Below are 27999 nucleotides of genomic sequence, written 5' to 3' on the forward strand. Positions count from 1 at the left end.
AATTAGAAGCAGGGGGATAAACTAGAAGGATGGGTCACTATGAAAAAAGTGCTGTTGGTTTTTTAAGCTTTACCTAGAGACTTGTGAAATCATTCATTCCAGCAAGTTCTCCCGGGGCCTTTAAAATGTTACTGGGTTCAGGCAGTTTTATCAGAAGGCATGTATTGCTTAACGTGAGGAAGGCCTGTGTGATTCTTTCCTGTGTGCCGCTCCTGTGGGGACCAGACTGTCTGTCGGGCACACTCTGGGTGATTCACCCAAACACAAAACCTGTCAGATTCTACAGCTCACCCCACTCCTTCTGAAGACCCTTCTACCTTGTGCCCACAGATGGATCCCGAGGGGACCAGTCAGACATGTGTCTCCTGCTGCCATGAACTCTGAACCCAACTCACGGCAGCCATCGCGAGCATGCAAACAACGGGGAATTAATTTGCCACCCAAATTGTCTGTCCAAATTATTTTTTTTGTGCCTGACAATTTGTGGTAAAGGGGCCCTTCGTTTTTCATTAGAGAAGTGATTACTGATTTTCTTCAATTTGGCATTTCCAGAGAAACACGCGCATTTAAAGCTAATATTGGAACAGCAGGTTTCTACTGAAAACATTTACCTTTTCTTTGTTGGCAGCCTGTCAGTGTTGGGGAAAACAGATGCTTCATTAAAACCTAAATACATTGTGCTTTCTTTCTCACACATCAGTCACTCTTCTTTCGAGATGAAAAGCACCGTGAGAGGTGTCAGGAAATCATTCTGTTCATATATTTATTTCTGCATATTTTTGGATGTCTCCTGGCATCTCTTTCTTGTCCAAAAATAGGCATTCTAACACCTATAACGTGCCTGGAGAAGTCCCAGACTCGTGGCTTAGATTTTCCCATTAGAACCTCAGAGCTGATTGTGGCTGCCTACGGGGCTGGCAGCATCTCTCGACCTAGAAAAGCTCATTGCTGAAAGTCAGGGCATCAAGCACGCAGCTGGCATTTCTCACACAGCACCGGGGCCCAGGACCACCATATATTTAATCTTCTCAACTACCCCACCCGGTAAATACTGTGGAAAGCAAGAGCTCCTAGAATTTGAGACCCTGGCCCAAGGTCAAACAGAGCCAAGCCTCCACCCCGGGATTCTCTCCGCTGCCCTTTCCCTCACTGCAAGCTGCTCTTTATCTTGTCAGGGGCCACCCCACAACACTAACGTCCCATACTGGCTAGGACCCCTCTCGTGACTGAGACAGCACCTGAGCCCAGTGTCTCTGACACAGCCAGGGGATAGAAGACCTGGGCACCCAGACCAGTGACTGGGGAAAGAGCAGTCAGGCCACCCAGTCTCTCTCGTCCACCCAGAAATCAGAAAGGAGGCAGTACAATGAGCTGATGTGACAGAGGTGGCTCTGACCCCCCGGAAAACAGAAAAAGGAACCCCACAATCGATGTCAATAAGCCAGAACAGATTTGGCCCGCACTGTAATTCCCTGATCTTTAGGGGGAAATTAGTTCTTACACTGTTGAAATTAAGCAACTCTGTTTATCAAAAAACTCTAAACAGCGTAAGACGACAAAGCATCACCGGGAAGAAGATACTTATAACGTGTGTAACCAACAAGGATGAATTCCCAGTACAGGCGAAACTAAGCACACATACAACTGTACTAAAAATGCCAGTTTCCAAAGTCAATGGAAAGAACAATCCAAACATCTGAGCAGTTTTATCTGTGAGGGGTGGGGCTGGGTAGTGGCCCCCGTGGGTCATGTTCGTGTTTGTACTGTGTGGAGGGGTCACAGGCGCCCGTTGTGTTATAGGCTCTCTAACACGCAGGTGACATACCATCCTTCATTCGTATCAAATAGTGCGTGTTTTTACAAAAAGGGTAAAAAGTCATTGGTTATGAGCAAACCCTGGAAGTAGGTGCCATTACCCCCATATTTACAAATGGGAAACAGGCTCCGTGGGGCTCAAGCTAGCTGCTAACACGTGCGCTGAGGGCTTACTGAGTGCCAGGCACTGTACACGAATCACCTTTTTAGTTTAGAAGGTGGCTGTAAGCCATGAAGCAGGCGCTCACGGGGAAAACTTGAACTTGAACTTGAACTTGGACTTCCAGCCTTGAGAACTGTCAGAAGTACATGTCTGTTGTTTAAGCCCCCGGCCAGTGGCATTTTGCGATGGCAGCCCAAGCTGGCTACGACAAGCCCTCACCTGCCTGGTTGCAGGAAGGCCAGGGAAGCCGCCATTGTTCAGACACCAACATGGTGCCACATGGCAAGGGGACGTGGATGCCTCGTCACCTGCCCTCAGTGAGAGGCCCATGGAGCAGAGCTCTCACCCAGTGTCCCTCGGAGCCAGCAGGAGCGAGACGGGACATGACAGCATAATATCCCCACAACTAGAGTCTTAAGTAGATGGGCCGGGAGGATGTAATTTACATAAAACCATGAGCCCTGAGCACCTGGGGAAGTGTCCCCTCACAGAATTTCCCGTGTGTGGTTCTTCCCATTCGGGCCTGGACCATGGCTTTTAACCTCGGGGAAAAGTCACCATTTTGTTTTTTAAAATCAGTTATATCCAGAGTTTCTGTTTTTTGAGTACCCACTATATGCCGACGATGTACATTCTGGGTTATAGAATGAGTAGATCCAGTCCAGTCAAGGAGATATGGGGGGGCCCTCCACTTGGTAAGGGGAACCCCAGAAAGAGTGCTGCCTGGGCTGGGGGTACATGGGACGGGGAGCAGCAACCATTAACAGTCATGTCTTGGAAGAATTGTTAGTGGTACAGGGAACTTGGAGAGAAATTATATGCTGTGGGCAAAGGAAAATGCTAGAAGAAAATAACCCAGATATTATCACTAGTTATTTCTCTGTTTCCCAAACTTTCTGCAAAGAGCATATATTAGTCTTACAATCAGAAAAGTCCCGTTTTCTGTTCCGTCTTAAATAGCTCTAAGATTTAGAATTCATTTTGTTGAAAGGCATGGCCACCACACACCTGGGGCTGGGCCCAATGCTGGAGGGGCTTCTGAGTGGGGGGGCTGTGGGTGCTGAGTGGCCACCTCGAGTACTGCTCTGGGGGCTGGGCAGGCAGACGTTCCCCGAGCTTCAGAGAGGTCCAGCTGTACATATCTACTACTGTCAAAGCAGGACGTGTGGTGGCCTTCATGCCCCAGTCACGTGCCAGCCTCACTGAGCCCCCCTCTCTGGGTGAGGCCTTGGGGTCGGGGGCCACATCTGCTGGATGCAGAGGCCGGCTCTGGACACGGTGCCAAGAATGAGAGAGACCCCTGGCCAGGGAGGCAGGTGCTGGGAGAGGCCTGTGGGAGCCCACTCACCCCATCTCCTTTTGGGGTGCTCCTGGGAAGCTGTACTCCCCATCTCCAAAAGCCCCTCCAGGAAGCATGGACCTGAACACAAGGGATGGCAGCCCCTCCTCAACTGGCTAGGGTGTGACCTTCTGTCTCCTAATTATAAATCAGGTGGAATCATTCTTTTTCATGAGAAATAAATATCAACTATTAACAGCCAGGCAAATGCTAGCATAGAACTGTCCATTTTCAAATACAACGTGACATCGTGGTACTGAGGGGACTGTACCTTTGTTCGCTTTGTTGCCATCGTGCCTTGGGGACACTACCCCGTGGCCAAGGGTGTCGTTTTAATTTTTTCACATTGACCAGCATCGAGTGGGGAGAGAGGTGTCCAACGTGGTGTGGGACAGACTCCCAAGCTGTGTGGGGCTCTCCGTCCCGTCCCTGTGCCCGGGGTGACAGTCCCTGCGGACAGGTACCCAGGTGGCACCTCCTCCTGTCCTTGCAGGCATCCGTATGCTGGACGGCGATGTGACCGATGTGGTGGAGGCCAAGTCCCTGGGCATCAGACCCAACTACATTGACATATACAGCGCGAGCTGGGGACCCGACGACGACGGGAAGACGGTGGACGGGCCCGGCCGACTGGCGAAGCAGGCCTTCGAGTATGGCATTAAAAAGGTGGAGTGACCCAGGGCTGCGGGGGAGCTCATGGCAGGGGAGTAGAAAAAGATTAACAATTAAAAATCAGAGTGACAAAAGCCAGAGCCCCGAAATGGGACTGGGAAGTCCCTACTGTGCCAGGCCAGAGTGACAGAGAAGCCATTTGGGGTCTCAGGGGAGTGGCCGTCTCAGAGCAGAAGTATTTCACCTCCTTATGGAGTAGCTGGTGCAGCGAGAGCAAGCGGGTCACCTGCCAGCCCCGGGCCTCTGTGCCTTGGAGCCTGACCCCCGGCTGACGGGTGTGTGCAGGTGGGTGGCACGGGTCTCAACCCGACCACCTGGCCTGGTATTTGGACCATGCAGTGGAAGAGGTGTCCTGGCCTCTGGCCAGCTGCTCACGAAAGGACCCTGCCCTGCAGCTTTCTGCGCCCCCCGAAGCAGGAAGTCTCGGTGGTGTTGCCCTCCCTGCCAGCACACAGACCAACACACTTAGAATTTCTTGGATGGAACCTCCCCTGGACTAAACATCCCAGGGCTGATTCTCCTCGACTGGAGGAGGGGACACAGAAGAGGCTGGCAGACTCCTCCCTGGAAGCCCGTCCCCTGTCCCTCTGTGATCACCCATTCTGGGTCCTTGTGAGTCAGAAAGACTGGGGGTGGGGCAGGGGGTACTGGAGATGACCCAGCTGTAACAAGCAGGGTGGCAAAGCGGATTTCTGGGCGAGGACAGCTTCTTGGAGCACACAGCTCTGGTCAGCGTCCAGGTGGCCCTGAGTGACCCAAAAGCCCTGGCCAAAGCATAAGGTGTGGCCCTGTGATGCTGCGAGGGTTTGAGCAGGAAACCCAGGCACCCCTGGGGAGTGTCTGTACCTCTGACTTCTGTGACAGACAGGACAGTGGGGCTGGGGGGGGGGGCACTTTATTATTTATAGACTTTCAAACTTCTCTTAGCAGTTCTTATTGTAACCCATTGCCCTGATGAAGATGTATTTGATGAATAGTTAATGAATGAATCAGATAGTACGGGAGGGTTACATTGAAAGTCGCCTTTCTTTATCTCCCCCTGCCCATCCCCTAGCCCTGCCCCACAGAAGAGCAATCTTTTTTAACCCTGTTTATGGTTTTATTTTTTTCTAAACAATATGATTTGATTGCTTTTCTGGATGTATTGACTTTGGTTATTTTCTATTAATTTCTTTTTATGGGGGTTGCATACTTATGTCTTAGAATGCCCCCAACCTGGCCACACACCCCCACTACGGAACGCCTGGGTGTTCCCCCATTTCCTCACTCTTCCCTGTCTCAGGCCTCACCTGGCCAGGTTCACCTGCCTGCACCCCCCTTGTGGATGTGCTGTTGCTCCCCAGGTACAAGGCAGAGGCCTCCCCCTATGCTGCCTCTCTCCCCAACCCCTTGGGGCTTGAATGTCTGAGAAGCTAGTGACAAAAAGCAGAGCGTCTGTTCTTGTGTCCCCCAGAGCTCATTGCTCACCTAGACACTCAGTTAGACAAGAAAAGAAAAAGAGGAGGACAGTTCAGACACACACCCTTCCATAGAATTCGACCTCGTGCTCGTGATGGGGACACCAGACAGCTTCCTTTGTCCCCACGACTCTAAGGAAATGCGAAGGCTGCTGCAGTCGGGTTGCTGAGCGCCTGAGCCGTGCCAGCTGCTGGCCCGGGCATCCTGGAAGGTTCAGGCGTGACCAGGTCAGCCGCTGCCCACTGGCTGCCGAATAAAAATATCTCATCGTCCCCATCCCCAGCATGCGCCACCCTCTGTGTCACTTCTATATCAGTCTTGGTGACTAGTGAAACCTCCTTAAAAATTAAGTGTAATTTGAGCTGTAAGTTAGAGGTTGCATTTTCTGCATAGAAGATACTGCTTTGGGTGGTGTTGACGTGAGCTTCTGTCCTTTCTATGAGATGCTGTCTAAAGATTTGAGATCTCAGTTTGGGGCCCCCTATTTCCAGTAGATGTAAGGATTCTTTCAAAGGATTGTTGGCATTCTCAGCTTCCCTTAGGTTTGTACAGACACAGTCCAGACAGGACTTTGGAAAGTTGGAGGCTCAGAAAGGGGCTTTTTGCACCTAGATATCTGGGCGGCCTTAGCTCCTTCAAGCTGTGAGAGGAGTGGACACGATGCAGAGGGGACCATGTGGTTCCCGTCATTGTTGTCACAGGTTTTTGAATGACTGAGGTCATTTCGTTTCTTTTTTCTTTTTAGTCATCCTAAAGTCAATTATGTCATTTAAGGAGACTTACATCGCAGCTGTCTGAAGTTGTCACGGAAAATTCTCCTGGAAACTTGACGGTCTCAAACCGAACCACATCCCCCATCTGTTTTTCCACCTCCATGTCCCCTTTGTCACTCATAGTCTTTCTTCGTAAGATCTGACTTCATCTTAGGTAGGCGATGTGGTTTGGGAGAGATTTCAGAAGCCATAATTTAGCAGAAAGATGTGTTCGATGTTGGTCCTTACGAAGCCTTACTACTCAAGTATCCTCCAGAAGGGGCGAGTCAGATCACGGTAGCTGAAAATGCTGCCTCATGCAGAGGCCCGGCGTTTGCTAAGCCTCAGTAACGGTGCTTCTGAAACCATGGGTAAACTCTGCTTCCCAGGCAAGACGCTGAAATGGGTTCTAATCGGATCGAAGTTATGGTTTTTCTGAACAGAGATGCAAGTGCACGGCTGGGGTTGAAATGTCCCTTTCCATCCTGTGGCTTCCATATGACCTGGAAAGTGAAGACGCAATCCTCAGAGACAGCAGAAATATCTCATTACACCTCCGATCTTAGTGTTGCCTCTGCCTGATTCCCAGGTTCTCCTGGCAGGAAACTCTTTTCAGAGTGAAGAGGCTTTTGCTGCCTGGACACCTGTGAGAATGGATTGGTCTCGGAGTGAGGTGGAGAGACACAGGCCTGTGGCATTTTAGGCTCTTGATATTCAAAATGGGTCCAGAGGCACCAGCCCGCATCACCTGGGAGCTCGTTAGAAATGCAGAATCTCGTCCCACCTGGACCTGCGAGTTCGTCTCCAGTGTAACAGCACCCCCAGTGGTCTGTGTGGACACTCACGAATGAGGGGTGCTGTGTGAGGCCTTCTCTGTGCTGCTGGGGCCATCAGATCGCACGTCCCACTTTGCAAAATGACAACCTTTTACAAAAAATTTAGAGTGGGGTGGGGAGATCGGGGTGACAGGTCTTAGAGATGGTTGTCGCAGACTAAAGATAGGCTGTAATGGGTTAAATGCCTTCTCGTTTGCATTGTAGTGCTTTGTACAAGCATGTGATTAATCGTTCCCTATGGGTAATTCTATGCCCAAAGACACTCATTTTTGTAGAGCTTTGTGCCTTCTTTCCAGGAGGCTGATCTTTTTGCTACATATGAGCAACCTTTCTGTCAAGCTCTTGGCCGTTTGGACAGCCCCACCTTGGACATACGGAAAGCAGGGTGAATGAGGCAGCTTTTAGCAGCAGGACGGACTGGCAGAGGCTCCATTGAGAGCCTCAGGTTGGAACTGGAGGAAATGTCAGATTGTGACAAGTAGGCACAACAGGACAGGGAACTGTGGTCGCTTGGTCCACAGAATGGAGTGGCCTGAGGCTTGCAGAGCAGGCGTGCCCACTCTGCCCAGGGTGTACTTGAACTCCAAGGCTGAGTGTAACGTGTCCAGTCAGCAGTAGGGCTTCAGTTTGACACTAAGGGGACTGCAGAATTTTGTTGAACGTTTTCTTTAAATTGGCCACTTTGGGGCATAAGTATCAATTTCCTCCCGCGTGTTTGGAAAGCAGGGTCCTTGGCAGGAATGCTGAAGTTACCGGTCCCGTGGGTCCCGTTTCCTGTGGAGACGAGTGTTGGCAGCGCTCTTGGGGGCTGGCCGAGTACCACCAGCAGGGCCGGCCACTTGACTGGAGGGGCCAGTCCCATCTTGGGTGAGCTGATCTTGGCTGGTGCTTGTGGCCGGGATGAGCCCTCAGTTTGGTCAGAAATATTGATCCTGTGGGTGTGAGACAGAGAGAGCTGCAGAAACGTGCCTGGACCTGCCACTGTCTCTCAAAGGGTTGTTTTCATTTATATGTTCTTAAGAATGAAACTCTACACACAAGTTGGCTGGTTTGACAACCTGACCGCCTACATGCTTACTCACGGTGGGGACAACGGCCACTCTCAGAAGACCGCACGAACAACCACGGGCATTCTGTCACCCTTTTTGCCCATTTGGTCTCCCCTGAAGTTCACGGTGCCATCCCACCATCAGAAGTGCTCTGTGAAAATCCAAACAGGGCCCACAAAGCCATGTCTGAAGATGCAAAGGCATCTGTCGGGTCTGAACGCATGCTTTTTAGCCCCCGGGAAGGGACCTCAGAAGAAGCTCCAGGCCGCAGGCAACCTCCCCTGCGAGGCTCAGGCTGACGCGCTGTCCCTCTCCTTCCCCTCCAGGGCCGGCAGGGCCTGGGCTCCATTTTCGTCTGGGCATCCGGGAACGGCGGGAGAGAGGGGGACCACTGCTCGTGCGATGGCTACACAAACAGCATCTACACTATCTCCGTGAGCAGCACCACCGAGAACGGCTACAAGCCGTGGTACCTGGAGGAGTGTGCATCCACCCTGACCACCACCTACAGCAGCGGGGCATTCTACGAGCGGAAAATCGTGAGTGCTCGGCAAGGTGGACAGCTTGGGGTGCACACCTTCCGCCCTTTGGGGATGACTTCCTTTTGCTCTGAACCAAAAGCTGAGCCAGGTCAAGGCCAGTTTGTCCCGGGTCCCAGGGCACCACCCTCACCCATCAATGAGTGAGTTGTACCGTAGGGTACACCCCAGTCCCTTGGCTGCCTTCCTCAGACCCTGCCTTTCTAATTTCTGCACAAAATGCCAATTAAAACCCTCTCTGGCTTTGGAGATCTAAAAATACCCTTTAAGAATGGGGTGCATTGTCAGCACAGCGTCTCCTTTTAGCTCTCTCAAATCCTGTGGTCACATCTCTTGGGATCCAGCTGACCCGTTCAGTTTCAACGTGCAAAATCGAGTGAGAGAAAGTCTTGGTTGTCCCCTGAAAGATGTGAGAAACCCAAGTGTTCTTTTGGGCATTGCCTTCCGCACAAAAGGACTTTTCCTGGACACTGTGCCCTCAGCAGCGGTTTCTGTGTCACACCCCCTTCAGTGCCCACAAGTGTGATTTGTCTCTGATAAAGTAACTGTTGGAGTTTAGTATGAGTGGGGTTTGTGCTTCCCCCTTCCCTCTGTGCTTTCTTCCTTTACAAGAAGTAAGAGGGGTGGGTGTTACGTTGAAATTCATGCCGAGTTCCAATGCACAGTCGTTCGTTACTCTGGGTTTGGGACATTTTAAAAATGAGACTGTGGAGCTGGCCGGACATGGCTTACTTTTCCAGCTCACTAGCTTCTTTTCATTTCCCCTGCTGCCTGTCCACCTCTTCAGAAATGATTTGCAAATTTATTTTTACATTTTTCCTTGGGAGCATACAGGCTTCCTGTTCTCCCCTTTCTCTGCACTGACTGAAAGGTCAGCCACAATCGTTCCACCGCCAGCCTGGCAGCGGCCCGCCCGGTTAGCGAAGGTAGTCATTTAAGTTGTTATTTTCCTTTCCCACTGGAGTGCGCGCCCCTGGGACGGGCAGCCGAGGTTCTGAATGGCATCCTGTTCAGGCGCAGTTGCACACGGACTGGCTAGAGTCTTGTTAAACAGACGCCTGTGCGGGATCCTGACGGAGGCCTGCTGGCAGCAGGGCTGCGAGGCGGAGGCTGTGTCCTCTGACACTTTGTCCCCGGGGCTCTGTGCTGGGAGGACAGTGTTTCCCAGCCCTCGGTGCAGGGCCCGCAGCTTTCTCTGTTCAGTCAGACTGCGTGGGCATGTTTGTGTGTGCATGCCCACGCCTCAGCTGCAGCAGCAGGCCTTCATTCCTCTTCCTTTTGGAAAATAAGTCTCTCCTCTGAGCACTACTGTGTGGGTCAGGGTGTGGTGTGAGAAGGCTAGAAGAGCTGACATACTCATTTGAACTTGCTGTTCTGGAACTCTTCTCTGATAGTGTGGATGGCACTTTTTTTTTTTTTTTTTTTTTTTTTGGTCAACTAGGGCCAAGTTTTCCTGCAAGGGGATGAGTGACCATTCTGGGTGGTCGGCAGCATCCAGCAGACCATTCTGATGGAAGTTGGGGCTCTGTCCCCTCCATGCTCTCTCTCTGCTCCTCTCTGTCTGGCGAGTGTCCAGCAGCTTGGCCTGGACTGAGGCATTGCCCACTGCTGGGACGTGAGTCCTAACAAAAGGAGTGACACCTAAAGCGAGCACCTCTCACTCATTTCCTCCTGGGCTCGTCCATTCACTGAACATGAGCTGTGCTCCCTGCGTGACATTCTGTCTCAGGGGAGGGGCCGCCCGTCTTGACTCAGCCGTCTCCTCCCCACGGGGAGGCCCCTCTGCTCACTCCCGAGTAAACCTTCCTCTGAGGCTGGAGAGCCAGCCATGGGCCAGACGTCCTCCTGCCCAGACACCCTCAGTTGGCCACCGTTTACTGAGTGGAGTATTTGCCAGGTGCCAGCTGTGACCTTCACAGAAGCCCTGGGAAGGACGTGTCATTATATCCACTTGCAGATTAAGGTCCTGGGGTCCGAGAGGTTGCGTTCTCGCTGCTTCTTCCTTGCCCTCAGCTGGCCTCCTCCACATCAAGGTAACTCAGTCCTGCCAATCGATCGATCGCTCGATCGGGATGGAGGAGGAGGCTGGTCCTGTTGAGTCTTCCTGTGTGTGTGATACAGGCTGGGCCCTGATTGTCCGCCCAGCTGAATCGGGTAAAGGAGGATGGTCCGTCTGAAAGGGGACCTCAATGTTACCACCAGGGAAATTCATTCTCAGCTGCTGTAGCCTTGCACCTGGTGGGTGTGTTAGTTACCTGTTACTGTCATGACATGTTCTCCTGAACGTAGCAACTTAAACAGCCCAGATTTACTCTCACAGTTCTGTAGGTCAGAAGTGCCACAGCGCCGGCTGGGTCTGTATTCTGAGCCCCTGGAGGCCGGAACCCAGGTGTCGGCTGGCTGCGTTCCTTCCTAGGGGCTCCGGGAGAATCCTGCTCATTCCAGGTGTTGACACAACTGCGTTCCTTGTGGTCATGGAACTGAGCTCCCGTTTCCTCATGGGTGTGAGCCACAGCCATTCTCAGCTCCTGCAGGCCTCCCACATTCCTTGGCTTGTGCCCCCCAACTCCCTCTCCAAGGCCAGCAGCAATGGGTCCGTTCCCTCTTCTGCTCTATGTCTAGGCCAGGCTTTCTGCCTCTTTCCACCGGATATTCCAGGGTGCTCTCCCTGACTTCAGGCTGGTTAGCAACCCTAATTCCATCTGCAAAAGGCATGGGGGCAACACTAGGTAACAAATCCCATCTTGCACGGCAGGTATCGTACAACTGAACCCACACATACTGTTCAGATGGTGGCTGCTTCTCCATCCAGGTCAAAGGAAGGTGCCCCTCAGGCCGTGCAAGAGTGAGGTCCCCTGTCAGCACCCACCCAGCCTGGCGTCAGCCCCTCAGCTGGCAGAGCCAGCCTCACCTTCCCAGGGAGCTGGCTTCCTGGTCCCACACGGTGACCCTGTGAGGTCGCCATCAATACAGGGCTGTCTGCTGCTGCAGGTGGCACCCGTCAGCTCTCTGAGGAGGCCATCCTGGTACAGAACCACCTGTGACCTTCTGGCGGTAGGCAGAAGTGCTCTCTGGGTCACCGGCCACCTCCACGTGTTTCCAACTGCTCTGAAGTCAGGTGGGAACTCGGGGTCATTTCTGTGGGCTCTGGCATGTGGTCTTGCCATGGGGACTCTGCCAGGGAGGGCCCCTCCATTTCACTTTACTTATCTTTACCTTTGAGTCTCAGCACACACGTCATCTGCCCTCTGCCTTGTCTCCCTGTCCTCATCCTGTCATTAGCTGGTCCCTGCAGGGGGTCCATTTCTTACATATGAGAGCAGAGCAGCTTAGCGGGCCTACCAGACACGGCGGAAACCTCGGTGCTGAGACATGTCCACCTCCCGCCCTCTCCCTCTCTGGGACCCAGGGCCGCATCTGCCGGGGAGCAGCACCTTGATAACCTCTGACTTCTCCTGAGAGCTGATGTCACCTCTTGCTGCCCTGTCACCAGGTCACCACGGATCTGCGTCAGCGCTGCACCGATGGCCACACGGGGACCTCAGTTTCCGCCCCTATGGTGGCGGGCATCATCGCCCTGGCATTAGAAGCAAAGTAAGTTCCCAGCACTTTCCTTTTTTCCTTCTTTTAAGTTTTTATGGTAGTAAAAATACGCATAAGGTAAGATTTATGACGTTAACCATTTTTGAGGGTACAGTTCACTAAGTACATTCACACTGTTGGTAGCCATCACTGCCATGCATCTCCAAAACTTTTCCATCATCCCAGAATGAAGCCCGTCCCCGTGAAACAAAGTACCACAGACTGGGGGGCTTAAACAACTGACATTTATTTCTCACGGGTGTGGAGGCCCGAAATTTAAAATCAAGGTGTCGGCAAGCATGGTCTCTCCTGAGGTGTCGCTCCTTGGGTTAAAAACGGCCACCTTCTCCCTGTGTCCTACCTGGTCTTCCCGCTGTGTGTGTTTCTAGATCCTGTGGAAGGACACCAGTCACCTTGGATTAGGGCCCACCCAAATAACCCTACTTAATTACCTCTTTAAAGGGCCTGTCTCCAGCTACAGTCACATTCAGTGGTCTTGGGGGAGGCGAATGGGGGGTTAGGACTTCAATATATGAATTGGGTTGGGGCAGAATGCAGCCCATAATACTCTCCCTCCCCCTCCCTGCCAGTCCCTGACAACCACCATTCTAGTTTCTGTCTCTATAACTGTGATGACTCTAGAAACCTCACAGAGGTGGAATCACACACTCATTGACCTTCTGTGCCCGGCTTCTTTCACGTAGTATAATATCCTCAAGTTTCCTCCATGGTGTAGCAGGTGTCAGGATTTTGTTCCTTTTTAGGGCCATCGTTGATGAGCATGGTACCCTTTTCTTCCTTTTTAAAGCTTGCGGTCTCTGGCCCTTTGTAGGACCACAGGGAGCTCTGGGGGCTGAACCCCAAGCCAACCTCCCGTTCTGTGTCACACAGCGAAATCACACTGTGGGCCGCTGCAGCTGCCCTTTAGAAACTTTAGTTCACGACTTGACAATATGGCAGTGATATTTTATCTGTCTCGAGCCAAGTAAAAGCTCTAGAGTTATTAGTATGTGGATGAGCCAGAAAGAAAAGAGAGTTTACGACAAATGCAATCATGCTACCCAAAAGCAAATGTTAGGTGAGACATGAAAACTGTCTCGGGATAACCCAGACGTTTGAAGCAGCCATTTGTGTAGATGAGATTTTAAATGATTCAAAAACCATGATTGAGTTGCTCAAATCCTTATAATTATGTCTGTTTGCATGTTGATTTGCATAAGGCAAACGAGCATAAAGCTCAAATGCTACAGATTTAACAAAGGAGTGGCTAACTGTTCTGGATTTTGTAACTTGTGTGTCCTGAGGCTCTTTTATAAAATTCTAAATAATTAGTTACTTGTGTGGAAAGTTGCGTTCACATACTTAGTAATTCATTGTTCTATATTTTCTTCCATTCCTTATTGGAAACATGCGAGGAATTTTGCTAGTAGAAACTAAATAGCAACTCAGAAACAAACTATAAAATGGAAAAAGCAAACCTTGTTTTGTGCCATTAAAACGTGGCCTGTGGACTCTCATTTGAGCTCATCCTCAGAAGTTTGCAGGTGGCATATCAAGAGAACTTCATGGAAAACAATGCCAGGTTAGAGCATGTAAACATAGAGGACTGTTAAAGGGAGGAGCAATTATAACCAGGGACCCACAGGCCTGAGATTTGGGGACTGGATAGGGTAGCTCAGATGTCTGGGTGGCACTGCTGTGTGGCTGCATCATTCCAGGTGGAGAGGGTCTCGGGGGCACAGGCAGGGCCTGCACACAGCGTGTGACATGAGTGAGGGCAGACCCTCCTCAGTAGGGATTGTCCAGAGGTCGTCCCACAGCTTCAGGCAGTCTTGGGACTCCCCACCAATCCCTTCTTCATCGAGAAACATTTCAACACTATTTCCTAGACTTGTTTCCCATACAAACTGCATTAATGATTTTATTATGAGGGTCAACAGTAAAATGAATTTCCTCATCGTAAGACTGCTTCTCACATTGTCCCTACCTGGACCCATCCTGTCGTAAACTCTGAAGCTCAGGCTTCCTGACGCCTTGTGCAGAACCACCAGAAGGGCAGGACCCTGCGCGTCACACAGGTAACAAGGGACATAGCCCCGTCTGCTCTGTCTGAACCCCAAAGCCTGAGCCTGTGCCCACTCCACCAGAGTCCGAGGCCTTGGGCCACTTGGGACCTCAGAATTGTCCTCTAACAAGGATATTGGCTGTGAGCCCTCAAGAGGAGCAGTGATAAGGGGAGGAAAGCAGGCAACCTGTGCCCAGCAAAAGCCTAGGAAATGGACTAATGGACATGGTTGGGGCAAGGCAGCCAGGAGGCCAGTAAGTGGCTGATGACCAGCAAAGTGACAAGAGCATGTTGGAGAAACCAGGGGAGCCCGGGGCTAGAGCCTGGAGAATGTACCCAAGACTCAAGCCAACAGGTGAGCTCCTAGTAGGAAGATAGGCAAAGAGGGGGTGATTGGTGAGGGTGTCAGATGATGCAGCTGCTGTGAAAAATAGTGTGGCAGTTCCTCAAAAAATTCAAGATAGAATTGCCATATGCTCCAACAGTTTTACACCCCAGAGAATTGAAAGCAGAGACTTGAAGAGATATTTGTACACCCATGTTCACAGCAGCATTATTCACAACCGCCAGAAGGCGGACGCAACCCAAGTGGCCATGAACAGATGATGGGCAGACGAAATGTGCTCCACCCATACAATGGAATATTCTTTAGCCTTACAAAGTTAAGGAATTCTGACACAAGTGATGACATGGATGAACCTTGAGGACACTGGGCAGGTGAAAGAGGCCAGTCGCAGAAGGACAAATACTGTGTGGTTTCACACATACACAGTTTCTAGTGTGGTCAGACTCTCAGAGACAGGAAGTAGGATGGTGGGTGCCAGGGCTGGGGGAGGGGCGTGGGGAGTGAGTTTGGATGGGGGAAGAATATGAAAAAGTTCTGTGGATGGATGGTGGTAATGGTTACACAGCAATGCGACTGCGCTTAACTGAACTGTGCACTGAAAACAGTTAAGACGGTAAATTTTAAGTTGTGGATATTTTTCAACACAGGCCAACAAAGAGTGGTCAATTGGAAGGATGATTGTCACGACTATGGGTGGGGAGAGGCACTGGTCAAGAGAGAGTGCTTCCAGCTTTTATTTGTCTGTGACCTGGTCCTGGTGCTGTGGACGGAGGGGGTTATAGGATCATTATCGTGACTTGGGTCTTGGTCTCAGAGGTGTGAAAAGGCGATAAAATGTAACTCAGAATCAAAGAAATCTGATCGCTGCTTTTTTATTGGTGGGCATGTGTTCTTTTAGTGAAATGTTTCTACTTTGCATCAAAATGAATGTATTGTAAATGTAGAAGTACTTGAATCTCACTTTACAGTCTGTAGAGAGCCCGTCCACCCAAGGGTGGGGTCTGGGCAGATGGCGGTTGAGGAGACGCTGCTGCACTGCAGCGTTTGCTTGTTATATGAACATTCGCCCCAGTTGCTCACAAATAACATTTGCTATTATACCAAGGATGCCCCTCTCTCTACTGCCACCATGTCCTCTGTCGCCCATGTACAAACTCAAGCACAGCTTGGCAACGAGGCTGGGTTTCTCGTGCTGTGGACTTTCGGTCACTCCTGGTACTATTTTATCCCAGGATTTAATCTCTGGTAACCATTCTTAACACAAGGTTGCAAACCCTGGCCAAGGAATGGAGCCTGCGGGTTTCCTTCCTCAAGTCCAGACTTGGGGCAGGCTCCCGACCTCTGAGTGCGCCTGTGCAGCCATCCTTACTGAGCTGTGTGGGCTGCAGCACTCTGTTTTTGTGTCACTGCAGCAGCCAGTTAACCTGGAGGGACGTCCAGCATCTGCTGGTGAAGACATCCAGGCCGGCTCACCTGAAAGCAAACGACTGGAAGGTCAACGGTGCAGGTCTTAAAGGTGCGGGGTCTCCTGGTGGGCGGGGCAGGACCTATCACTCTTATGGTGGGCGGGGCACGGCCAGCCACGCCTGCTGGTGGGCGGGGCAGGACCTATCACTCTCATGGTGGGCGGGGCAGGACCAGCCACGCCTGCTGGTGGGCGGGGCAGGACTGGTCAACCATGCTGGTGGGCCCTCTGGGTGGCACCCTGGCATCTGTGGCAAGGGGTGACATGAATGTCTTAAAAAGAATCCCCAAATAATAACATTAATTGTGTGTCATAAGAATGAAAAGTATCTATACAGTGATTTAAGAAAAGTACCCTGGAACCTCACACTGGCATTAAGGAAGAAACCTAAGGTCGCTAGACATCAGGGTTCCGTCTTCTTACGACTTTTGCCACACCCAGGGGACACCTGTACCAGAACTGACTTAATGGGTGTCTTGAAATTGACTTGCCTTTTTTTTTCACATAAAGAAATATATTTTAAAAGGAAACTTTATTGCATCTAGTTAATCATGGGTTTGATGTGTAGTTATGTTTTTTCTAATGTACATTAAAATAATTATTACCATAATTACTATGATAAAAAATGTTTGCATGCCACCTAAGAGCAGCTTGCAATCTTAGTCCTGAGTAGCGCAATGACTTTTAAAGTAGCCCCCAGTTTCCTTATCTGTACAATGAGGACATTGAAATAGTTATGTAAGCTACTTTCTAACTACAAAACTTCTGTCGTCAAGCTCCCCCCACCCCCTGTTATAAAAGTAACACATGGAACAGCGCGGTCTCTACCCCCAGTATAACTTGGTACCATGAAATCAACCTGCTGTTGGAGCTCATAAGGCAGATAATTATAGGACTGTGCCACTGGCTTTGTTTGTCTGGCTTCTTACCAGAGATACTTGAAAAAGATTTACATTCATTCATGGCATGTTAGGGAGGGTGTTTGTTTTCCTTTTCTGAATTTCAAATCCAACTATTTCAACACTGAGCCTGATGCTACCATCCATAAAATATAGGTCAAGCATTGTTACCTAAAGTTCCAAGGGACATTCCTTTTAATAAGGAGGCCATTGATTAGGCCTGATGTGTCTTTGTTTTGCAGGAATGCTGGTGGTAACCATGTGCTGTAACAAGACCTGACCTACATTTCAATTTCAGCCTAATTAAATAGGAAAATAGATTGTATCTAGTTTTCAACTTTGCCTCTTAAATTAAACTTTGAAACTCTCCTGTGTTGGCCAAATTCAGCATTGGAGCAGGCCAGTTCCCAAGGACTCACGGTCTCTGAATGCCCTGGAATTCGATAGGGGAGGAAAAGGACAAAATGGGTAAACCAAGGGGTCTCGGACTTTTTCCCTCTGTCTTAAGATTCAGGAAATGCAGATGCTGGCCTGTCCCTCTCGTGTAAGGAAAGCTGTCCTCATGTCCCACGTAGAAAGGCCTAGGTCTCTACTCTGTACTAAAATGGGACTTATTTCTGGGCCCGCAGTCCTGATCTGAAGGACTGAGGTTCAGAGAGAGTAAAGCAGCTGGGTCCTTGGAGCAGGGAGCCAGTCCTGGCCCTTCCCGCCCTGAGTGACACAGACAGTCGGTCCCAGGACCACGGAGGTCGTGGATCAGGTGCCTTGTGCAGGAGCAAAGCAGAGGGTGGGATCTGGGTCTCATTCCATTCCTGGGGGTGGGAGGGGAGGAAGGTCTGAAGGCCCTGTCTTTTCAGTTAGCCATCTCTATGGATTTGGCCTGGTGGACGCAGAAGCCCTCGTCATGGAGGCCAAGAAGTGGACAGCAGTGCCCTCGCAGCACATGTGTGTTGCCATCGCAGACAAGAGGCCCAGGTGAGGCTGCTCTCCAGCACCACTTACTTTTTCAGGCATGTGGGTTTGGGCCTGACTCTGCTGTGAGGTATTTCAGGCCGGTGTTCACACACGTGTGTGCGTGTGCAGTAGCGTGTGTGTACACGTGTCTGCATCCCCTCGATGGACGGTGATGCTGGAGAAGGCATTGCTTCTTAACCCATGAGCCTCCTGAGGCCTTTTGCTGCCAGTTGTGGGGTCCCCTTCTGTAGCGGATTGCTCCACTACAGGGAGTCAGCTCCTCAGCCTGAAGGCTCAGGCTCCTACTGGAAATTCTGACCCGTAACATTCAGCACCACTGACTGGCTCGGCCACGTGCCCTGCCCAGTGGGGCTGATGGAGGACTAGTGTGCTCTTTCATCACCCACCAGCGGTGACAGCTGTAGCCCCAGCCCCACCTGCCCCGAGAGCTCAGTGTGACTCCATCAGCCAGGGGCAGGGGTGGCAGCCTCTGTCCCTTCTCGGTTGCAGGAAGGGGTTTTTATGCAAAGTGCAGGGCAGCTCTGTGTCGCTTTCATCTGGACTCGGGCAACCTTCCAAAGGTTTCAGCACTGGGACTTTTTAACAAGCCTCGGGCGGGGTGCTCTGGGACCCCGGCTGCTTCTTTCTTCCATGGTCTGGACATGCCCCACCTCACCCTTTGTAGTAGGTTGTTCTAAACCAGTTGCATTTGTTCAATGAAGTTTTTGTGTTTTAAAAATCAGCTGTAAAGTAAATCAGATAGCAGGGATCGTACTCCATCAGGAAAGGAAATTAAATGATTCTCCCAGACTCTGCCATTCCAGCTGTCCTTTTTCAGGAGAACGGTGTTTCTCGAGGCCTTTATATCTGACAAAGAATGGAATGCGTTTTTCTTTTTTTCTAGCTGGAACTGTTTATACCTTTGGGAAATGTGTGTTTGGAAAAAGAAATGAGGGGGTGATTAAGAGTGACCCTTGCTTTATCCACAGATATAGACCACTCTGTTTGAGATGGCTTCTGCCTGGAATGCATTTACCTCTTAATATGCTCTTTTGCTAGAAAATGTTGAGGAAAGGGTTTCTGGCATGCGGTAGGAATTCAGAAAGCGTGTACTGGGTGAATAGCCACGGAAGGCTCTTTTCAAAAATGACGCTTCCATCCTGCAGCTGATTATAAAGACTGACTGCAGGGTGTTCCCCCTAAGACCTGACAGGCTGGTTGGCCACCAGACAAGTCTTAGTCTGGAGATTTTCAAGCGTCTTCCTCCGGGAAGACTTAGACTGTCAAATTCAAAAGAAAGTGGGAGGGTCTCTGAGATAAACAAGGCCTTTTGCTTTCTTTTGTCTTGTTGGTTAGGAAACGCCTGGACCGTGGATAAACCAAGTCCAGGTGAGGTGGTGCTGGGCTTCTAGAGCGGGGCTGCCCCCAAGGCCACCTGGCCTGCTGAGGTGGCCTCGGCCGCATCCCATCCAGGCCCACACCTCTGCCCTCCCGCTGGTCTCCCAGCAGGGCGGCCCCTGAATGAAGCATTCTTCTCCTGCCAGAAATAGTTTTAAGATGGCAGAGTGGTGCCTAGGTGGCGAAGGGTTGTTTTTATTTTTATTTTATTTTGTTTTTTAAGTGCAAGCACACTGAGTCTAGACAGCACAAGTTGAAGGAACCAGCCATAACACACAGTATGACATTGTTCCTCTCCTTTGAGGAAAGAAAGGACTCCGCAAATGCCAACAGAGGCAAAGAATCAGACTTCTGTTTCTAAAGGAAAATCATCTTTACGTTGAACAGTTTCAGACTCTTTCTGGAATAGTCAGCCAACCTGCTGTCCCAAAACCACTTGCATAACTGCACACTGCAACAGTTATTCCCAAGGACATTGGGAGGGGGGTGGGGGGAGAGAGAGAGAGAGAGAGAGAGAGAGAGAAAGAAGCATTACTGCGTGGAAGGAGGTGGAAACCTCATTTCTGCCTTTGGGCTTTATCTCCGGGCAGAGGGCTCCAGCCTGCCTGTCAGGCTTGTTTGAACTGCTGGGCACCCCAGTGCTTATGGCCAGCTTCCTTCACCAGGGTCCTCTCCAGCTTTACCTAAGCTGCTGGGACCGTGTAGCTTAAACATGGAAAGGAAGTGTTCGCCCACACCTGTGTCCCCTCTCCTCACTGCTCCTTCTCCACGGGTGTTTCCTGGTCCAGCTGGACACTCTCTTAGCCTCACTCTGCTTTCTCCTTCTGGCAGAATCCTAGCACTCTGTAATGGCCCAAACCTGGCCTCAGCTGCTTCCTATAGAAAAGAGCAGAACGTGAGAGAGAGGGAGGGAGGGCGCCTGTCTGTCTGGTGTGATTGACAAAGGTCAGAAAGCTGTTCCTTGACCACTAAGTGAGGGGATCGGGACCACGTCTGCCATTTCTACAGTGACGTCATGCGGGGCCCTGAGTGAGAGGGCCTGGGAGTTGATGGATATGTGCAGGGGCAGGAATGAAGGGCAGTGACGCCTCTCCACCCTCTCCTGCCACTCCGGCCCCCATCTGGTCTCCCTCTCCTGGGGTCTGTCATGACTTAGGGAGATAGTCCTCACGGTTATTCCAGAAGGGGCAATGGGGCACCCTCTGTAAGTTCTGCCTGTGGCCCCAACCTGTGCGCAGACACTGGTATCACGCCCACTGTGCCGCAAATGGCCACTCAGCTGCCTGTTGGTGTCCCTCTGCTGAACTGCCCTGTGTTCTGTCCAATGCCAACGTGATCTGCCGCCTTAGGCCAAAAGGAGCAGAAAGGTCGCCAGCAGCACAAGAAAGGTGACCATGGAGGGAGGCGGGGCTGCCATTCTAGGCACACAGGAAGCAGCCCCAAAAGGAGGAAATGCTACTGTTCCTCTTTAATATGAAGAAAGGCCATGCAGGAGACCCCAGTATACACGTCAGCAGCTCTAGTCTGGACACTGCACATCTAGGCCTGGGAGGTTTGGGGATTCACCGGCTCTCGGGCAAGGCCACATGGCACCACCTCCAGCGGGGTTCCTGTGTGGCTGGGACCCCCGTTGGCCTGATTCCAGAACCCTGCTGTGTGCAGCACACAGCTGGTTTCATATCCGCTTAGGAAGCTGAAAGCCTGTCTCTCCTTTGGGCTCTCTGGACGGTGCAGGCTCCCCCCACTCTCCCAATGCTTCCCCTCCCCTACCCCACCCAACCCAGCATTGCACTTCAGTGCACTCCTGGTCCTGTAGGAGGCCCTTGCTTCTCGTTTCTTCTATCACGTCCTTTATCCATAGGGCATGGCTTGGGGTGGAAAGAAAACTCATGGGGTGCTCTGCTCTTGGCCCCGGGGGTGGGGTGGGGGGTGGTTACCATACCTCAGCCCACGACACTTCTGCTTCTTGATGTCCCTTGAAAGTCTGGTGAGGTTTAGTGAGCTGCCCTTCCTCCTGCAGCCCTGGCCTTTCTCGCTTATTCCTCGGTGTAACCTGCTTTCCCCAAATTGCGACTGCTACTTACTTCTAAATCCGTGTCTGCTTCTCAATCATCCAGTCGACGACTCTCATTACTCACAGTTGTTATGTGCTGTGAAGCCACCACAAACACTGAACTCAGGAACCCAGAACCATTGCTTTGAAGAGAAGTATGGGTTTCGGTAGGTTCCTGGGAGCCTCTGCTTACGGGTTCATCTACCGGCCAACACAGAATCTTCCCTGTTCCCCAAAAATAACACCTCACCGGACCTTCAGCTCTAATGCGTCTTTTGGAGCAAAAATGAATATAAGACCCAGTATTATATTACATTATTATATTACATTATATTATACCTGGTATTATATTATATTATATTACATTATATTATATTACATTATCCCATGTCTTATATTAATTTTTGCTCCAAAAGATGCATTAGAGCTGATGGTCTGGCTAGGTCTGATTTTCAGGGAAACACGGCTATTTACTCGTGTGTGTTTCTGTTTAAAGACACCCTGTTTGTGACATATTGCTGACTCATTACCATTGAATCACTGCCGGCAGCCCTGTCACTCCCTCCTGAATGGAGCTTATCTAGTGCACGGATTTTCTCAGTAAGGCGTGTCGCAGCCTGTTGCCCTATAGGAACACCATGCAGCCATTTCAGCGCTGTGCTTGGGGGTGAAACCACCACCAGCAAGCAACAAATGTGGGAAATGTGGCCCTAACTAGACCACAGAAGGACACGTGTTTACAGTATGAGTGTGGAACCAAGAAGGTAGAGTCGCCTGTTTCGCCTCAGCTGGGAGCACAGATAGCGGACGGCTCACGCGGGCTGCTGTCCTGTGTACATCCACAAATGACCACCAATACCCTGTAAGGATGGATTTGGGGTTTCCAATACATGTTAGCAAGTCAGTGAATTTGCAAATACGGAATTGTGAATAATGAGAATCGACTGTATGTTCTCTTGTCTTCTTTACTCCCCATGAAATTGAATCATAGAGCTGGAGGGAATGTTTAAAGCCCGATAACTTAGCCCCTTCGTTTCACTTAGAAGAAAAATACATGCTATGAATTTAAACACTGTGTGTTCAAAAACCTTATAACCTCATCAGGGACAGCGGTGGCTAAATTAATGTACTGGATTGGCCGCTTTTTGTTTTTTAATTAAGTTTTATTTCCAGCCTAAAGGATGGGCTATGGTTTGATAATCAAAAGTAATTTCACCTGAGGAAAATGCTAAATGTGAACTAACATGAATAAGACAGTACCCACATCTACTTTCCTCCAACTCTTAAGGACCAGCCCATCAAGAATGTTCTTCCTAGAACATAGATCTGAGACATGACTCCGAAGCTTTTTGCTGTCCCCACAGATTGCGCTGAGCCCTCCAACAGACCGAGGTGCCTTCCTACAGTTTAATTTAACAAGCCTGTCCCAATTATCCCTCTCCACTCTGCTCATTACCTTGAGAAGGTCTGGGAAAGGATTTCCTGGTCCACGTCCCGGTTGGCTGTGTAGCAGCCTCCAGCCCTCCCCCCAACCTCCCAGACAGATCCCAAATACTCCCAAGGGAAGGGCACTGCTGTCTTCCGATTTTGGGGGGCCCCTTCAGCATGAGGAACTGGGCCCGGCCCCCTCTTGCCCCCAGGCCTGCAGCGTGGTAAGGTGGCGTCGCTCTGGGAATACTTTGTGCCAGGCCATAGGTCTGCTTTTGTAGCTGAGCTGGAGAGAGGTCTGTAGGTGGGAGAGAGAAATACAGTCCTGCCTCGGCATCCTGCGGGGGTTGGATCCAGGACCCCCCACACCCCGAGGATACCAAAATCCACAGACGCTCAAGTCCTGTATCTAAAACGGCGTAGTATTTGCTTATCACCTCCACACATCCTCCCGTTTACTTTAAATCACCCCTAGATTACTTATAACATCTAATGCAATGTAAGTGCTATGTAAATAGTTGTCTCGTTATATTGTTTAGGGAATAATGAGAAGAAAAGAAGTCTGCACATGTTCAGTACAGATCCAACCATAGTAGACCTAAATGCGTAATGCACATCAGCAACAAACAATGTAACTTTTTTTTCCCCCCAAGTATTTTAGATCCTGGATGCAGAACCCACCGATACAGACGGCAGACTGCTCTGACTAGCGGTAGCTTCCCACTAGGGCAGAAAGACAAGTGGGGAGGTGGAAGGTTTCAGCCAGTGGCCTTAATCTTGCTATTGGGCCCAGGAAACGTGTTAGAAGTTCGAAAGTGTAGGGTTATTCTTGAGATGCTAACTTAGCGAGCCTTCACAGGAAGGGTGCCCCCCACCCCACCCCACCCCCATGCCCCCAACACACCCACATTGCCTGCTTAGTGCACGGGGCCAGGATTCTTTACCTGGAGATGTGTGTGACCCCAGCAGGACTGAACTTTCCAGAACTCTCCAGAGCTTTCTGTTCTGCTCTGCATCCGTACAGTGTGTGTGTGTGTGGGGGGGGGGGGGTGCTGCTGACCAGTAAACACAGACGGTGAAATTTGGGAGCAGGCAATGAAAGGAGTCAGCATCTCTAAATCAATTTATGTTGCATGCAAATCATGTTTTCAAATATTTACAGTCTCCGAGGGAATTACATCACTGTTTGTAACTGTTTTGAGTGTTCTTTATGACTCAGGCCCAGCAGAGCCAAGCGATGTAATTCCTGGGAGGCTCTGAGCATCTGCTTCGAGCCTCCCCTCCCGAGAGGAAAGTTAGGGATAACGGGATAAGAGCTCCCCATAATAAAGTGGATGCTGGTCAGACCAGGGGGACTTACTCATGTGCTACTGGGTGGCTTCAGCTTACAAATCCTTGGGGACAGCGGTGGTGGCCCCGAATAGGCGGGACGGCTGGATGCGGGAACAGCACCCAAGTACAGCCTGTGTCTGCCTCCTCAGGAGAGTGTGCTAGAACATTCTGGTGGAACTGACTGAATGACTGGGGCCTGGTGCTTCTCCTCAGATTCCAGATGGTGAAACTGCCCTTGATTCCTAAAGAGAACCGTCATCCATTCCCATCACAGGACAGGAGCCGGAGGGGCCCCAGTCTTCATGCGGGGCAGTCGGGAGTAGACCAGGCCCTGTCCGTCCTCTGTGACTCTGGTGCAGTCACAACGGCCTTGACCAGTGTGTTTAGTGCAAGAGTCCAGTTCCGGCCCTGGGGTCGCATGTCCATCTGCTCTTTCCCGGCATCGTGAACATAAGTGTGGGCCCGCACAAGCGTCCTTGCAGGGCAGTGAGGCACAGAGGTGGAGGCATGGACTCTGCAGCCTCAAATCCCAGCTCTGCCTCTCAGTAGCTGTGTGACCTTGGGCACAATCCTTGCCCTCCCTGGGTTAAGTCAATGAATCCTTGTGAATTCTCACACCAGTGCCCGGTGTCCTGTGCCCAGCATGCGGTCAACTCAGGGAATGTTTGATGTTGTTATTATTCACCATTGAGACTTACACTTTCAAGGCCAATGTTTGCAACAAAGTGGTGAGGCTTGCGGACCCCAGGAAATGAGCTGGCTAGAGGCACCGAGCCACATCCTGGGCTCTGAGGGCTTTGTTAGCTGAGTCTGCACGAGAAGCCATTCTTTAAAGCTCTCTAAGCAAATGCCAGGTGACAGAGGTCTTCTGGGCAGGCTGTATGAGTGAGAGGGAACCATTAAGGGACCAGAGCTCTCCCTGGGGCCATCCCGAGAGCTGCTGGGCCTGTGCTGAGCCCCTCCCTCCCCTCCCAGGAGCATTCCAGTGGTGCAGACACTGCGGACCAGCGCCGTGACCACAGCCTGTGCCGACCACTCCGACCAGCACGTGGGCTACCTGGAGCACGTGGTGGCCCGCGTCTCCATCTCCCACCCCCGCCGCGGAGACCTCCAGATACACCTGATTTCTCCCTCAGGAACCAAGTCTCAGCTTTTGGCAAAGAGGTAAGGCCAGGTGGTAAGGTAAGGGCAGGTGGCAGGCCAGTGGGGCCACAGTGGACTTTGGGACACTGCAGCTCACACCCAGCTTCTTCACTCCCAGCTGGGCACCTAGGAGCCATCATTCACCTCTGGAAATGTCATTTTACTCCTCTGTCACAATCAGGAGAGTTACCAGAATGGAATGTGATAATAGAGATGACAGTGTTTGGCAGGATCCCTGGTGCAGGAGGTTGGCCGCCTTTCCTGACCTGCCCACCTCCATCTCCCTGACCTGTGAGAGCCTCCCAGCACCCGCCCACCCCCTTCTCCCAACTGGTCTCCTCCCAACATCCGTCCTTCTGCTTAGGCCTGTCTTGGAGCCCCTGGGATGGGAGAGAGTGGGTCCTCCAGGTTCACTGGTTTGTCTCCACCTGGCTGTTAGGCAGGGCTGTACCTGGGCCATCCAGCACTTCAAACCCGCTCTGAGGCTACTTGGCCGTCATCTGAGTCTTGAGAATTTGCATCTTTCCCCCTAAGGCACAGATTGTGTGATTATAGGATCTATTACCTTCGACTGGATTTCACCTCTTGCTGAATTCAGCAGCTTTTGCAGCTTGCCAGGTTTTTTTTTTTCACTAGGAGAAGTTGACACTCGTAAGTACTTCAGCCTTAAAAGACAGTTTGCCTTTGTTCTGTCTCGAGTGTGTTGGATTCAGTTTGGCATCATGTGTGGAAATCAGCCTTGATCTTTGCAGTTTCTTAGAAGAAAGTACAGGGGGCCCCCCCACCCCCACTATTCTCCAAGCAGAGAAGGTTCCCTTGATAAACATTTTTAGATGTTGGATGTTCAGAGAACCCCCAAATTGGGAATCGAATCTTACATTATATACAACACTTAGATCTGAATTTCCAATGAACAATAAAGAGGCCGTACATTAAAAAATTATTGTTCCAAAATAGAGAAAATGAGACTGGGGAGGAAGAGTAAGTGAGAAGGACCTGGGATTGTTTTTTTCTAAGGAAGGAACACTGAGAAGGCTTCTCAGAACCTGCAGGGGAGCGGACTGGGGTGGGGGTGGGGGGCAGGGGGTGCTTCTTCTCCCACAGTGCCCAGGGGTGCCCCCTGACACCCTGGGGAACATTCAGGCCTCTTACATCACCTCCCCAAAGGCAACTGTTGAAACCCGTCAAGCCCTGGAGGCAAAGGGACAGTACGTTTCCCACAAGTATGGGTGGTGGTTCATTTTTCCTTCTCTGTGTCTTCTGGAGAACAGCCCACAAGAGCTGGCTCTGAGACAAATAGGAAAGTTTCATTCATTCCACAAACCAGCATTTTAGAAAGGCTTCCTTTGTCATGCCCTTGGGGCTTACGTGGAAGTCACGTGGCCCCGCCTCTGGCTGCATTCAGGCACTGGGGTCGCCAGTGCCTGGGGTTAGCAGGGACCAAACGCCTTCTGAAGGAACCTAGAGGATTGAGGACATTTGTTGGTCACCTGTTGGTGATGGAAAGAGCAGGGACAGGACTCAGGATGCTCTGAGTGAGTCTGTAGCAAATCACTAACCTGGGGTCTGTCCTCCATAAAACAGGGTGGGAGGGAGGACACACCACTGACAGTTCCTGTCAGGTTTGGGAGACCCCGTGAGATAGTGGAGGGGAAACTGCTGTACCGCTGTGTGGTAAACAAGTGTGGAAGCCGTCAGCATCTTCCCTGCACCTCCGCACCTACTGAGGACCAGGCCTCTCTCTCTCCTGTTCTCACACCGGCCTCCCTTCCATTGGGTTGTGCAGTCACCTGCCGAGAGAGCCCTCCTTGGACTGGCCCCCCCACCCCTTTCATGTCCCCCACCCCTGGCGTTCTGACCCGCAGTCTCCAATTACAGATTGCTGGACCATTCTAACGAAGGATTTTCCAACTGGGAATTCATGACCGTACACTGCTGGGGAGAGAAGGCTGAGGGGCAGTGGACCTTGGAAATCCAAGACATGCCATCGCAGGTCCGCAACCCGGAGAAACAAGGTCAGTGGCTCTGGGAATGTTATCAGTTCGGATTTCAACCCTTTTGTGGACTCCAGAACTTTTAACTATAGTGTCTCTGGTCATTCTTCTTTTTCTTTCTTTCTTTTTTTTTTTTGAGGTGAAACTCACATAATACAAACTTCCCCCATTCTCATCACTGGGAAGTGTGTCATTAAATAGCTTTGGTACAGCCACAAGGTTGTGCAACCATATCCACTATAGAATTCCAGAACTTTCCATCACTCCACAGAGATATCCAGTACCCATTAGCGGTCATTCCCGTCCTCCATTCCTCCCAGTCCCTGGTAACCCCTAACATACGTTCTGTGTCTATGGATTTGCCTCTTCTGGACATTTCATATGAATGGGATCATATGATATGTGGTCTTTTGCGTCTGGCTTCTTTCACGTAGCATACTGTTTTCAAGGTTCATCCATACTGTGGCGTGCCGCCATACTTCATTTTTATGACTAAATACTGTTCCGTTGTATCACTGTATGACATTTGTTTGTCCTTTCGTTGGCCGATGGACGGCTGGGTGTTTCTACTTAATAGCTGTTATGATAATATTGCTTTCAACATCCGTGTACAAGTGTTTATGTGCACATGTGTTTTCAGTTCTCTTAGGTGTATACCTACTACGAGTGGAATTTACTGGGTCCTGTGGTAATTGTACGTTTAACTTTTTTTTTTTT

General features: G+C 50.8%; 1 protein-coding gene across 2 annotated transcripts in view; it reads left to right on the forward strand.

Annotated features, from left to right (window-relative positions):
* The window catches only part of PCSK6 (proprotein convertase subtilisin/kexin type 6), a 126907-nt gene that overhangs the window by 64499 nt on the left and 34409 nt on the right, over nucleotides 1–27999 (forward strand). For both annotated transcript variants that reach the window (XM_074318149.1, XM_074318150.1), the window contains exons 7-13: nucleotides 3811–3983; nucleotides 8411–8623; nucleotides 12117–12217; nucleotides 16029–16132; nucleotides 17838–17955; nucleotides 25121–25309; nucleotides 27167–27303. In XM_074318149.1, the coding sequence (XP_074174250.1) occupies nucleotides 3811–3983; nucleotides 8411–8623; nucleotides 12117–12217; nucleotides 16029–16132; nucleotides 17838–17955; nucleotides 25121–25309; nucleotides 27167–27303 (1035 nt within the window). The remainder of the gene's footprint in view (nucleotides 1–3810; nucleotides 3984–8410; nucleotides 8624–12116; nucleotides 12218–16028; nucleotides 16133–17837; nucleotides 17956–25120; nucleotides 25310–27166; nucleotides 27304–27999) is intronic.

The sequence above is a fragment of the Rhinolophus sinicus genome, linkage group LG13 (assembly GCF_036562045.2).
Source record: "Rhinolophus sinicus isolate RSC01 linkage group LG13, ASM3656204v1, whole genome shotgun sequence".
Lineage (NCBI taxonomy): Eukaryota > Metazoa > Chordata > Mammalia > Chiroptera > Rhinolophidae > Rhinolophus > Rhinolophus sinicus.